Source organism: Sminthopsis crassicaudata, chromosome 3, assembly GCF_048593235.1.
Source record: "Sminthopsis crassicaudata isolate SCR6 chromosome 3, ASM4859323v1, whole genome shotgun sequence".
Classification (NCBI taxonomy): Eukaryota; Metazoa; Chordata; class Mammalia; order Dasyuromorphia; family Dasyuridae; genus Sminthopsis; species Sminthopsis crassicaudata.
In genome coordinates, this window is record NC_133619.1 from 610,913,863 (window position 1) to 610,925,866 (window position 12,004).

At 39.2% G+C, this 12,004-nt stretch overlaps 1 protein-coding gene across 12 annotated transcripts in view; it reads left to right on the forward strand.

Moving 5' to 3' along the window:
* Positions 1 to 1,889: 1,889 nt before the first annotated feature.
* HP1BP3 (heterochromatin protein 1 binding protein 3) overlaps positions 1,890 to 12,004 on the forward strand; it is a 40,860-nt gene continuing 30,745 nt past the window's right edge. For 2 of the 12 annotated variants that reach the window (XM_074306012.1, XM_074306023.1), the window contains exons 1-4: positions 1,890 to 2,031; positions 6,757 to 6,954; positions 7,385 to 7,481; positions 11,756 to 11,906. In XM_074306012.1, coding sequence (XP_074162113.1) covers positions 6,859 to 6,954; positions 7,385 to 7,481; positions 11,756 to 11,906 — 344 coding nt within the window. In that variant the 5' untranslated portion in view covers positions 1,890 to 2,031; positions 6,757 to 6,858. Of the gene's footprint in view, positions 2,032 to 2,391; positions 6,316 to 6,756; positions 6,955 to 7,384; positions 7,482 to 11,755; positions 11,907 to 12,004 lie in introns of those variants that run through there. The other 10 variants (XM_074306013.1, XM_074306014.1, XM_074306015.1 and 7 more) reach the window with 10 other exon arrangements.

The following is a 12,004-nucleotide window of genomic DNA, read 5'->3' on the forward strand; positions in this document are numbered from 1 at the left end:
ACCTTAGTGAAAATTCCTTCCCCTTGTGCTCATCCCAACTTTTTTTGTAGCATAGTTTTTTTTTAATATTTTTAATCTTTCCTGAAGATAGCTTAAGAAATGGATTCTTATGATTCATAGACATTCGGATGAATTAAAAGATTTTGGCATGCTTCAGAAATAGCAGAATTAAACCTACCTAACTTGTAAGAGAAATTCCAAAGATGAATTAAGACATTTAGGGCTCCTAGCAAGATCAAGGTTAGATAAACATTATTATTGCAATATCAACATGCCATAGATGACTTGAACATTGCAAAATTATACTAAAGTATCCTGTTCAAGATACCAATTACCTTCTTTGGGCTTATATCCTCATCTGTAAAATAAAATTACCTTTAAGGTTACTTATCCATGCTTAAAAACTTTAAGAAGTTTAATTGCTTAAATGAAGAGCAAGAAATGGAAGATGTCCACATGCTATGAGGAGATTGTTTCTGTATTTAATGTAGCTGAAATCCTGAGTCATGAGACCTGGTTCTGTTATAAGCCCTGCCATGACCTTGGAAGAGCTCCTATTACCTCTCAAGTCCTGATTTGCCCATCTGTAAAACGAGAGGGTTGGAATAAATTACCTCGTAGCTCCTTTACATCTTTCACATTCAATAAATTTGTTTCTAATTTTGGAAGGCTTATCACTAGTGTTTCCTCCCAGCTTTCCATTCATTTTATTTCCTTCCCCTGTTACTTCCATTCCCTCTACCCCAAAAAGGAAAAGAACAAGAAAATTTACTAATGGATACAACACAGAGACTGGCCAGACAGTTCAGTGATCTACATTTTGCATCTCTATACCAAGGGTTATAGTCACTGAATAACTTTGGGCGTGACACACCTAGACACTGAAAAGGAACTGCTATGATTTTTGTTCTCTCAAAACTAGAGCTTTTGTCTATTCCTCATACATAGATGCTAGGGCTCAAGTTGAGATTTAGCTAGAAGGTTTGTTAACTGGGAAGATTCCTTTTTCATTGCAAAGTTGAGTTCCTTCTAAATACTATTTAGGAAGTTGATTTCTCAAGTTTGCAGATTTCTTAAAAAACGGGAATCCCATTTGCCTTTGCAGTCAATAAATACTTCAGAGTGCTTTTGAGAATGATCTCAGTGGTAAAATGCTTGAGGTGCAGGGAGCAGTTAGAGGTGGGGAGGGAACCACTAGGGCCACGCCACTTGGTTGGGGAGAGGGGTGCACTGTGTAATCGTGGAGTTTTTAACCTCTATTTTGTGATGAGCGGAGAGCTCTACACCTTTCCGACCAGTCGTGATTTTTAAATCGCACTGAGTCCATCCCGATGCTTTGCTAGGGTTTGGGGTACTAGGGATAACGGAGGAAGGCCAAGGCTAAGGAGTCCAACTAAAATGTATGTGCACACGGCCTGAGATCACTATTGTCCCGAAACACTCCGGCCCAGACGCCGCTGCGGAAAGGCGGGCTTGGGAGAGAGGAGGCAGCCGGGCCGAAGGACGAGCGGCAGGCCCAAGGCCTCTCCTTTCCGGCTAAGTCACTTGCCCTCGCTCCGACAGCTCTCTGGGCCGCCCGCACCGCCCGTCCGCCTGGCCTAGGCGCCAGCCCTGGGACGCCAGGGGCCGGCCCCCACCACGCAGTCTCCTTTGGGAAGGCGACGCCAAGAAGCCTGCGGGCTCGTCCGCTAGGCCGCTGAGGAGGGCGCGCGCTCCCTCGGGTCGGACTTCCCGTATCCCGCGGCCGCGCCGGCAGGGGGCGGGCGTCCCCTTCGGGCATCGGGGAGTGCGCGGCGGGGGCGGCGGTGGCGCGCGGCCGTTGAAGGGCGCGAGGGGGGGGACGGGCAGACGGGCGCGCGCGCGGGGGCCGCGGGGCCGCGGGCAGGGGGGCGGGGCTGCAGAGCGCGGCGGCGGGGCTAGGCGGACGGACGGACCCGCGGAAGGCAGCCAGCGGCGACGAGCAGCGGGCGGGGAGCGGAGCTGACAGGCCGCGGGGGGACGTGGGTTCCTGGAACAGGGGAGAGCGCAGAGGTAACGCAGGCCACAGCCTTGACGGGGCGGAAGGGGAGGCCGCGGTGGGATTCCGCGGGCCCCGGAGCGCCCGGGCCCGAGGCCGCCGCCGCCGCCCCTCCCTGAGGCTAGGCGAGACTAGGTTAGGGGGGCGGGGCCGGGCCCATGCGAAGGGGCAGAGGGGCTACCCTCGGAAGGAGATGGGGGGGGGCCACCAAGCGCCTTTTGTTTGTCGTCCCCCAAACCGCCCCCCCTTTTTTTTCCCACCAACCCCTCGCGCCGGCGCATCCTCCTGGGCCCGCTGGCGCGCGCACGTCCCCGCTTCTGTTTTGTTTGCAGTCGCGGGGGAGGGGATGAAATGATTGGGGGGGGGGGAAGAGGGATGTTCCTCCCTGGACCGGTCCCTCCGAGGCTGTACTGCGCTTGCGCAGTCTCTTCCTGCCCAACGCTGATTGGTTGACGCAGTCCCAAAAGGCCTGCCTAGAGCTGCGCATTCTCCGAATGCCTAGACGTGGGGCCTGTCTTTCCCCCTTGCAGACGCTGGGCCCCTTTCCCTCCTACCCTTCTTGTGCACCCCAGTCGATTTTCCCCAGCCGCATAGTTAGAGCCCCATCCTTTGAACTTAAAAAGATTCGGGGGGCGATGATTGGCTGCCGCGCGCGTGATAGGCCCGGCCTTTCCGCGGGGCTCCGCCCCCCACCGTCGCCGCCATTACGGAGCCGGCTGTGCTGGGGGTGAGGCCGAGGCTCGGGGCTTTGCTCGGCTCGGTGAGTGTCGGCTGCCCACTCGTCCTCCTCTGCCGTCCGTTCCGCGGGCAGCAGCGAGCGCGGCTGCCGCCCCCTTTATCCCTCGGATGGCCTCTTCTGGCCTCGGCCCTCTTGGCGATCTGCTGGCCCGCGGAACACTAGCGGGGCCTGAGTCCGCCGGGCCCCGGGACCCCTCTAGTTCACTTTCCCCCTTCCCGAATTCTCCTGCTAGTATTCCTGGTCACGCCCCCACCGCAGGGATGGGCGAAGTTTGGGGCTCGCCGTAGCTTCAGGGGGAGGGTGGCGGGAAGACTCGAGCCCGGGCGGATTCCCGGGTCCGAGCAGAATCCGAGGGGCATTCGCGGAGGGACTTTGTACAGCGTAAACTTCTCTCCGCTCCGAAAGCTACTACGACCCCCCCCCCCAATAAAGAAGGGGCCAAACTTACTGTGCTAAAACCTCATTTTATTTCCTCTGGTGCACACTGGCCAAAATCCCCCCAAAGCGTCTTGGAGGTGATTTCGGTAGCCCTGCCCTGGCTGGGCAGCTGCCCAGGCTGGGTTGTGAGAATAAGAGCTATAAAGCCCGGTTTGGGAGTCCAGAGAAGCCGGTCTCACTTTTATCTTCTGCGAAGAAGATTGAACTACATGGCCTCCTAAGAGTTTTTTAGCTCTAGAGTTTTGTTAACTTCAAAGTTATCTGGAACCTGTTTTAGGAACAAGTGTTGGTGTTCCACTATAACCATATGGACAAAAAGTGTTTCGATAAAAATGTTACCTATATGAAGGTAATTAAATTTTATGGCATCCCAGAATTCAAAGTCATTTTAGAAACGAGATAAGTGGTTTTCATTCAGTTACACTAGTTTATGATTATTGTTATTTAATTTTTAATGCCTATATGGCTTTTTAACCAGCTGCTATCTTTAAAAAATAGAAGTGTTAAACTACCCATACTAATTGGTTTTTGTTTTTAAATTACTAGGCAAATTGGTAAAATCTCAAATTCTTGTATGAAAATCCCGAAGAATTTACCATTGACTTGTGGTGTAGTCATACTAACATTTTATATCCCCATACTTCCTGTTGCCCAACTTGAGCCACTAAGTAGATTTAGTGCATAGTTTTTCTTTGGTTAAAATATGAAAAGGCGAAGGGTGGGGGAGACCCCGAAGTACTCCTAGCCATAAAATAATTAAGAAGTGCTTTATGTTATAAATCAAGTTTGGGTATGAATCCACTTTTTTTTTTTCAAGGACCTTTTTTAAAGGATTTAAGGTTGGGAAAATTTGTGGATTTGCTCTCTAAAGTTTTGAACAGTGATACACATTCTTTGGCGTTATCTATTATTTCAACTCATGCCAAATTTTGCATAGCTTTTGTGCCAAATTGGAATTTTCCCTTTATATGTGTGTGTGTGTGTGTGTTTGTATACATATGTATACATACACACACATATATAATAACGGAAATGTACTGAAGCAGAGATTACAAGATTCCTACTTAGGTTTTAGTATTTCTTTTCTATTGAAAGTAAATTGAATGTTACTTATACATTTTTTGCTTTTATAGTATCTTTTTTGTTGACCATATTGACATTTCTGAGAGAAATCAAATCCTTGTTCATTAATTCTGATTTTTTTCTAGTGACTTCCATAAGAGCCATAAACTTCTTACTTTATACTTTTGTAGAAACGTGTTTTCTCTAGGCTAAAGTGTATTGTGAGTGAGTTTTGTTAACTTTGTTAATTGGAAAATTGTAAAAGAGTTTAATGACTCCATTATCCTTTCTCTGCCCCACCCCCAACAGTGGTTCACTAACTAGCCTGGAGTAAAATTTGTATCTTTGTGACTTTCCTAAATCTATGTATATTCAGTCTTTTGGCTTGCTGTTTCCTTGAGCTGTGTTAAAAGATTTAACTTGTTTTTGACCTACTCTAAGCTGCAGTTTTAAATACCTTTGCTTTCACTTAGTAAATATTTTTCTACCTTTCATACCCAAGGGTTTTTTTGTTTGTTTGTTTGTTTGCTTATTTTTCAGGTTATTTTTGAGCATACAGAATATAATAATAGATGATTCCAGATTTCTTGAGAAACTTGTTTATTATGTGGGAAAGGGGGGGAGGAGCAGTGGATATAATCATATATCATAATTATCACAATTCTACGGGTACTTTTTTTTTTTTAAGAGTACTGAGTATTTCTTACAGTTATATGACTCCTTGGAAGCAGAATCAATTTTTTACAACATCTACACAATGCCCCCCATTAAGCATGAATATTTAGAGTTCCGAGATAAACAACATATAACTTTTCAGAATAGCTGGGTTTTCATGATTTCAAAACTTCTGCCTTAGATTTCTTGAATGATCAGAAATGAGGGTAAAGAGGGAAAGACTTATTGATGCATCAACATAGATATTCATACTAAGTATACACCTGCTGTTAACCATTTTTAGTTGAAAGATTTTTGTGTTCCCTCAACTCTTATACTATTGAATGTCACACATGTTTCTTTTTTAAAATATTTTTTAGAAAAGAAATAAGAAACCCTATAGTGTGTGCAAAGCTCATGTGACCAAGAACTCATCAGAAAAGAATTTTTGAGGCACTTTACATTTAAAAGGGGGGGCATATCTTGAGAATACATCATTTCTAAATTGTCATCTTCAAATACATAGTTTTTGAAAGAATGCATTTATCGACTGGTTTGCTGGATGGTATTGCCAGGATAGATAGAGCCCTGGTCCTGAAGTCAAATAGATCTGAGTTCAGATTCAGCTTCAGTCTCTTTAACAACCTGGGCAAGTCACTTCACCCTTCAGTTTCTTGAAAAATGAAAATACTAATAGCATCTACCTTACAGGATTGTCCTGATGGTAAAATTAGATAATATCTTTAAAGCACTTGGCAATCTTTTAAATGCTAGCCATCATCATCACTACTACCACCATCACCATTATATCAGAAGCAAGTGTAAACTGCCTGGTTTCCTTGAATTCATTGCTTTGGGATAAGACTCCAAATGGTCTCAAATTTTGGTATTTTTCTTTGTTATTTATGGTGTTCTCTATGGTTTCGAATACCAAAATTCTCCACAATTGTCCCCTTAGAATTGGAAACCTCCATATTTCTAATTAGGCTTGCAGCCAAATCTAGAAGTTTTGAAATAGCTGATTTTACTATTTTGCCACTTTATGCTTTTTTCCACAAGTGCAGAGGTACAAAAAATAAGTTGATAAAAAAAATTAAACACATAGGCAAAGAACAATTTTTGTTACAAAATATATTATCCCAACCACTGTTTGTCACAATTTTAAAAAATTATTGAGAAATTGTATTGTCTTAAAGTATTTAATTGTGCTTTTTCTCTATCTTTTGATTATTTAAAATATGAAAAGTAAATCTTTGAAACTTAGTGTAGTGCTGCTCTTTTAAAGCCTAGCTTTGCTTCCCAGGTTTGTAAAATCTCCCTGTGATGCAATATTCTCTGCCAGCACCATCCTCCTGAGAACGTTGTGGATTTCCCTTTAAAGGAGAAGAAAATTGCTTTTCTAACTGTAAGACTATAGTGCAGATAGTTTAGACTCTCTATGACTGTTCCTTTTAGACTAAAACCCTTTACTCTTTTCTCTGGAACAGAATTCCTTATAATCTTATACTTTCCTCTTTAAATTCATAGATAAAAGTAGATTTAATTTTATGAGTTTTTTGCCTGGCCTTTTCTCCTCTGTTCATCTGCAATACTGAACAGACTCCTGCTTTGGCTTTTGCATTTGTCTTAGTTGCTGCTTTAAATAGTTTTATATTTTGTTAGCTACTTTATCATATTTTTTAAAATAACCAAGTCATTTTCCATTTATATGCAAATATATATGTATATGTATATATATACATATATATGTAGCTATATACATTCCTTTGGATTTAAAATAAGTTTAGACTTTTTAGTTTAGTTTTGTTTTTGTTAACCTTCACACCAGGTCTTTTCTGTACTTTAGGTTGACTCCTCACTGCACTGTGAAACCATTAGGAAAAATCCTTGTGGTTAAAAGCTGAGGCTTCAGAGTGTAACCTGCACTTGGGCCTAGAAATTAATTTAAATGGCGACTGATACGTCTGAAGCTGAACTCGTCCATCCTAAGGCACTCCCACTCAGAGTAGGAGCTCAGCTGATCCACGCGGACAAGTTAGGTGAGGTAGGGGCTGGCCCGTTCTTGAAGCTCGCCCTTGGATCCGTCCCTGACTTCCAGCCCTGCCAGGGGCTACGTGGTGGTGCATTCTCCCTTCCCTACTTTTAGGAGCCTGGGTTATGAGTGTCAGAACCAGAGGTGTGCAGGTATCCTTTTTATCTCCCACTCTTCTAATTCCTGAAATCCTTTGAAGTTTATTCCAAATAAAACATAATTAATTTTGGTTACCACTTTAAACAGAAAATGAAAAGTTTGAGATGCATTTCCTAAAAAAATCATATTCACCTTCAGAGAACTTACCCTGGAGTCAGCTTGAAGATTTCTCTAACATCTTCTAACACCCAACTAGGCCCCCTTTAAAATACCAGAAAAGATTTAATTCAGCAACATTGTCATTATTATTTAATTTTGGCTATCTCTGAATTTCTCTTTGAAGGTTGAAGATAACACCATGCCCATTAGACGAGCTGTGAATTCTACCCGGGAAACTCCTCCCAAAAGCAAATTAGCTGAAGGTGAGGAGGAGAAACCAGGTAAAGTGAAGCAGTGATAGAGATTGCTTTATTAAATAAAGTTTCTCCTGTACTGTGAACTATTATGAATGTTTCCAAATTAAACCTGAAATAGAATTTTCATTTAAAAATAAGAAGGCAAGGGTAAGTATAAAATGAGGAGGCTGGATCAGATGAGATTTTAAATCCCTTTCCAAAACTAGAAGCAATCACAGGCTTTGTGGGGTAGGGTAAGGTTTTTAAGTCTTGGCAGTATGAAAGTCTTGGGCGTAGAATTTCCTGAATTGCTTGAATACCATAAATGAAATTGCTTAGGCCACTGGAAGATTTGAAGATTTTTCTGCAGAAGATTCCCTTCACATGTAAATATTTTAAAATGTCAACACATCTCTCTCTATTAGAAATAAGATTTTATATATATATGAATTGTTTTTGTTGTTTTAAAATCTCAAAAATACCCTCTTGAGATATTTAAAGGAATCCTAAATTTTTCACAAAATGAAGACTAGGTTTGACTATCTTGGACTGATTTTACAATTAGTTTTAATTTTCTGAATGTATACTAGCTGTCAAGGAAGAGAAACCTCAAATGCAAACTTGGTGGCAAAGGATAATCACCTTTAATAGTTATATTAGGGGAAAACGGTATACTAATTCATGTGTTAATAATGTATATATATGTAATTTTTACGCAATTCATATGTTAATGATCTTCATTATTATTTTATATGTAAATGTTTAGAGATTAATATTCTGACTTGTCCTTTTAAGTAAAAGTTTGATAAGGCTCAGTAGTTTTTTTTTTTTGTTAGTATTATTCAAACAAGACTCAACTCAATTCAACAAACATTTATTAGGTACTTACTTAAACAGGATACAAAAACAAAACCATCCCTGTCTTTAAGGGATTTACAACCTCTATACACAGATAAGTAAAAGTATAACATATATAAAAATTAATATATGAGCCTATATTATATATATAGCTTTGGAAGTAAATTAAAAGGGAATATTTGAGTATGCTTCTTGTTCTTTGAAATTACAATACATGTTTTGTTTTGTTTTGTTTTGTTTTTTAGGTTTGAACTTTATTATTATAACTTTTTATTGACAGAACATATGCATGGGTAATTTTTCAGCATTGACCCTTGCAAACACTTCTATTCCAACTTTTCCCTTCCCTCCCTCCACCCCCTCCCCTAGATGGCAAGCAATCTCATACATGTTAAACATGTTAAAGTATATCTTAAATATAATATATGTGTACATATTTATATAGTCTTCTTGTTGCACAAGAAAAATCAGATTTAGAAAGGTAAAAATAACCTGGGAAGAAAAACAAAAATGGAAGCAGTCCACGCTCATTTCCCAATGTTCTTCCCCTGGGTATAGTTGGTTCTGTTCATCACTGAACAATTGGAATGAATTGGATCCTCTCATTGCCAAAGATAGTCACTTCCATCAAAAGTGATCCTCGTATAGTATTGTTGTTGAAGTATATAATGATCTCCTGGTTCTGCTCATTTCACTTAGAATCAGTTCATTTAAGTCTCTCCAAGCCTTTCTGTATTCATCCTGCTGGTCACAACACATGATTTCTTGAATAAACATATAAATATAAAAACAGAAGAAAGAACTGTTATTAAAGTATTGAGTATATCACTATGCAACACTCCATACCACAGATTCAGTTACATTTTAGATCAAATTATGTCCCCTATATATGGTGTAATGTATAATGCATCTTAATGCATTTCTTAGCACAGCATGAAGTGCCTATCACAATTGATATTTGCCACCACTCCCTTACCATTTTTATCAAAGGCTTTTATTGTGATAGTAATATTTTGAAATTGAAAGCATATGAAGGAACTATTGAAGAACTTGGGTTGAAACATGCTTTAAAATCTGAGAGAGAAAAAATAAATAATGAACATCATTGGATGGGCTGGAAGAGTGATTTAACACACAAGAAAGATAACAACACATCAGCTTCCCAAATTGAGAGAGTGAATGGATAAACAGACTAATTAAAAGTGAAAGAAGCAGTTAGTTTGCAAGTTGGATTAGTGAATTTATTCATTCTCTCACCATTCATATAATGGTGTCTCAAAAGTCTTTGTGCCTTAAAACTGCACTAATATTTGGGGGATACCTTTTATCAAGGTAAGCATAGATAGAGCTACATGAACTGATATAGAATGAAGAAACTAGTCAAGAAAACAAATGCAATAACTACACAATGGAAATGGAAAGAACAACCATCAAAAAAAAAAAAAAGTCAACATTATTCCAAAGGCAATCCTAATTTAAGACTTTGGACAGAAAATGCCATCTGCATCCAGAAAAAGCCATCTGCATCCAGAAAAAGAACTATGGAGATTGAATGTAAATTAACACATGCTATGTTCACTTCTTTTTGTTTGTTTTTTTCCCCCTCTCCCATGGTTTTTCCCTTTCCTTCTGATTTTTCTTTCCCAATGTGATTCATAAGGCAATATGTATTTTTAAAAATAATTAATTTTTAAAATCAATGTTAAGCAATTATATAAATAGCAAGCATGACCTGAAAGATTTATAAAAAAGACACTCTTCAATCTTGTAGAGATGGGAGGTCAATAAGTATTGCATTTTGCAGCTTTTCTTTGTAGTGATTAGCATGAAATAAGGTTTTACTTAGCTTGGATTCCCCCCCCTCCCCTCACCCCAGATTTTTAAGAGAATTATAATAATAAAATTGATTAGCTGTTGGTTCCCAGAGTGACTAGGTTCAAAGAACTGTTGATTCTGTCTCTTTACACCTTAATAATGCAGCACTTTTTTCCCTTCGAGACTCATTACTTATGTATTTTATGACTGACATTCTATAGAGTTTCTAAGCCATTAAGAAGCACATTTTCCCACAGAGATCATGGTTGGACCAGTTCAACATTCAAACTTTTACAAGTGAAAGAAATTGTCTTTTTTTCTTTCAAATAAGATGAAGGTTTTTGCATCACTTCAGTTTCCTCTCTCCATAAACCATCTCATTTAATAGTACATTTTTAAAGACAAAAAAAAAAGAATAATCAGCATAACTGATCAATACACTGAATGACCGAAAATATGTGCAATGTAACCTATTTGAGGCCATCCCACATCCATGAAGGGATGAGCTAAGAGTAGCGATGCTTATTCTTTATAATTTTGAAACATTCACTTTTAGGATTTTTTGGTGGTTTTTTTTTCCAAGTACATTATTGTCATATTATGTTCTTGACTATTATCTCTATAAGTTCATATACATCTGATCTTTCTTCCCTATACTTGTCACATAAATTTCTTAAAGCAAAGTCATATTCTGTTACATTCATGTACTACAATTTATTTAACCATTCCCAGTCTATGGACTTATAATTTGTTTCTGATTCCTTGCTCTTATAAAAAGTGCCACTAATAGACGATTATACATACTTTGTTGTAGATAGATATTCTGATCAAAGTCCTCCTTATGGTAAAAGTTTTGTAAGCAAACTGTTAATATATTATTTAACAATCACATGAAAGACTGCTTTAGATAATAAGAAAAATGTGCACCAAAATACTAGGAGTGGTCAGTGGTCAGTAAGGTTATGTGAAAATAAATATTTGTTGGTGTTGGAGCTGTGAATAAGTAAAACCATTTGGAAGAAGCTGTCTATTCAAAGTTTTTCGTCAGAATTGAAATTTTGGAAAGGTTGTATAGCAGCTGCCCAGACATAAAGTCAGAGTAAATGCAGACATTCTATCCAAGTTTTCAGTTTGAGCCTTATGTAATGGTGGCCTCATGTTCATTCTTCCTTTATATGCATAGCTTCTACTTGGAGAATGTTTGATTAACTATTCTTTCTCTTTCTCTATTATGTCAGCCACTTGGCCGATAAATTTTTTCAGATATAACAATCATGAGACATGGGTGAATTGTAATTTTTAAGGTGAAGGAAGTACATAAACAAATGAAATCACAGATCTTTTAGTATATATATATACATATATTTGCTTCCCCTTTTCATAGTTGTGTTAGATCAGTGTCTCATTTTGTTATATTGATATAGATTCCTACCCTACATAGGTTTTTTTAGTTATTTGCAAATGAATAAGAAATGGACATACTCAGAATTCATAATGTTCATTTAAGGCTGATTTCAATATTCAGAAGTTTACTGCATATTTGTTAAAAATGAGTAATTTTTTTAAAATTAGAATTGTATTTTTCCTTTTAGTGTCTATGCTTGAGGTTTCTAAATATTCTTACAATTGTATTAATACAATTTTAGAACCAGATGTAAGTTCAGAGGAGTCTGCTTCTACTGGAGAAGAACAAGAAAATGAAACTCCACCTGCTACATCAAGTGAAACTGAACAGCCAAAGGAACCAGAGAAAGAGGAAAAGGGAGAAAACAAACCTTCTGAAGAGACCAAAAAGGAGTAAGTGATTATGTCCTCCTCTAAATTATAGTTATTGACAAATCAGATTCCTTTTAAAAGGAATAGAGAGAATTATTTCATTGCAGATTTGGAGAAGA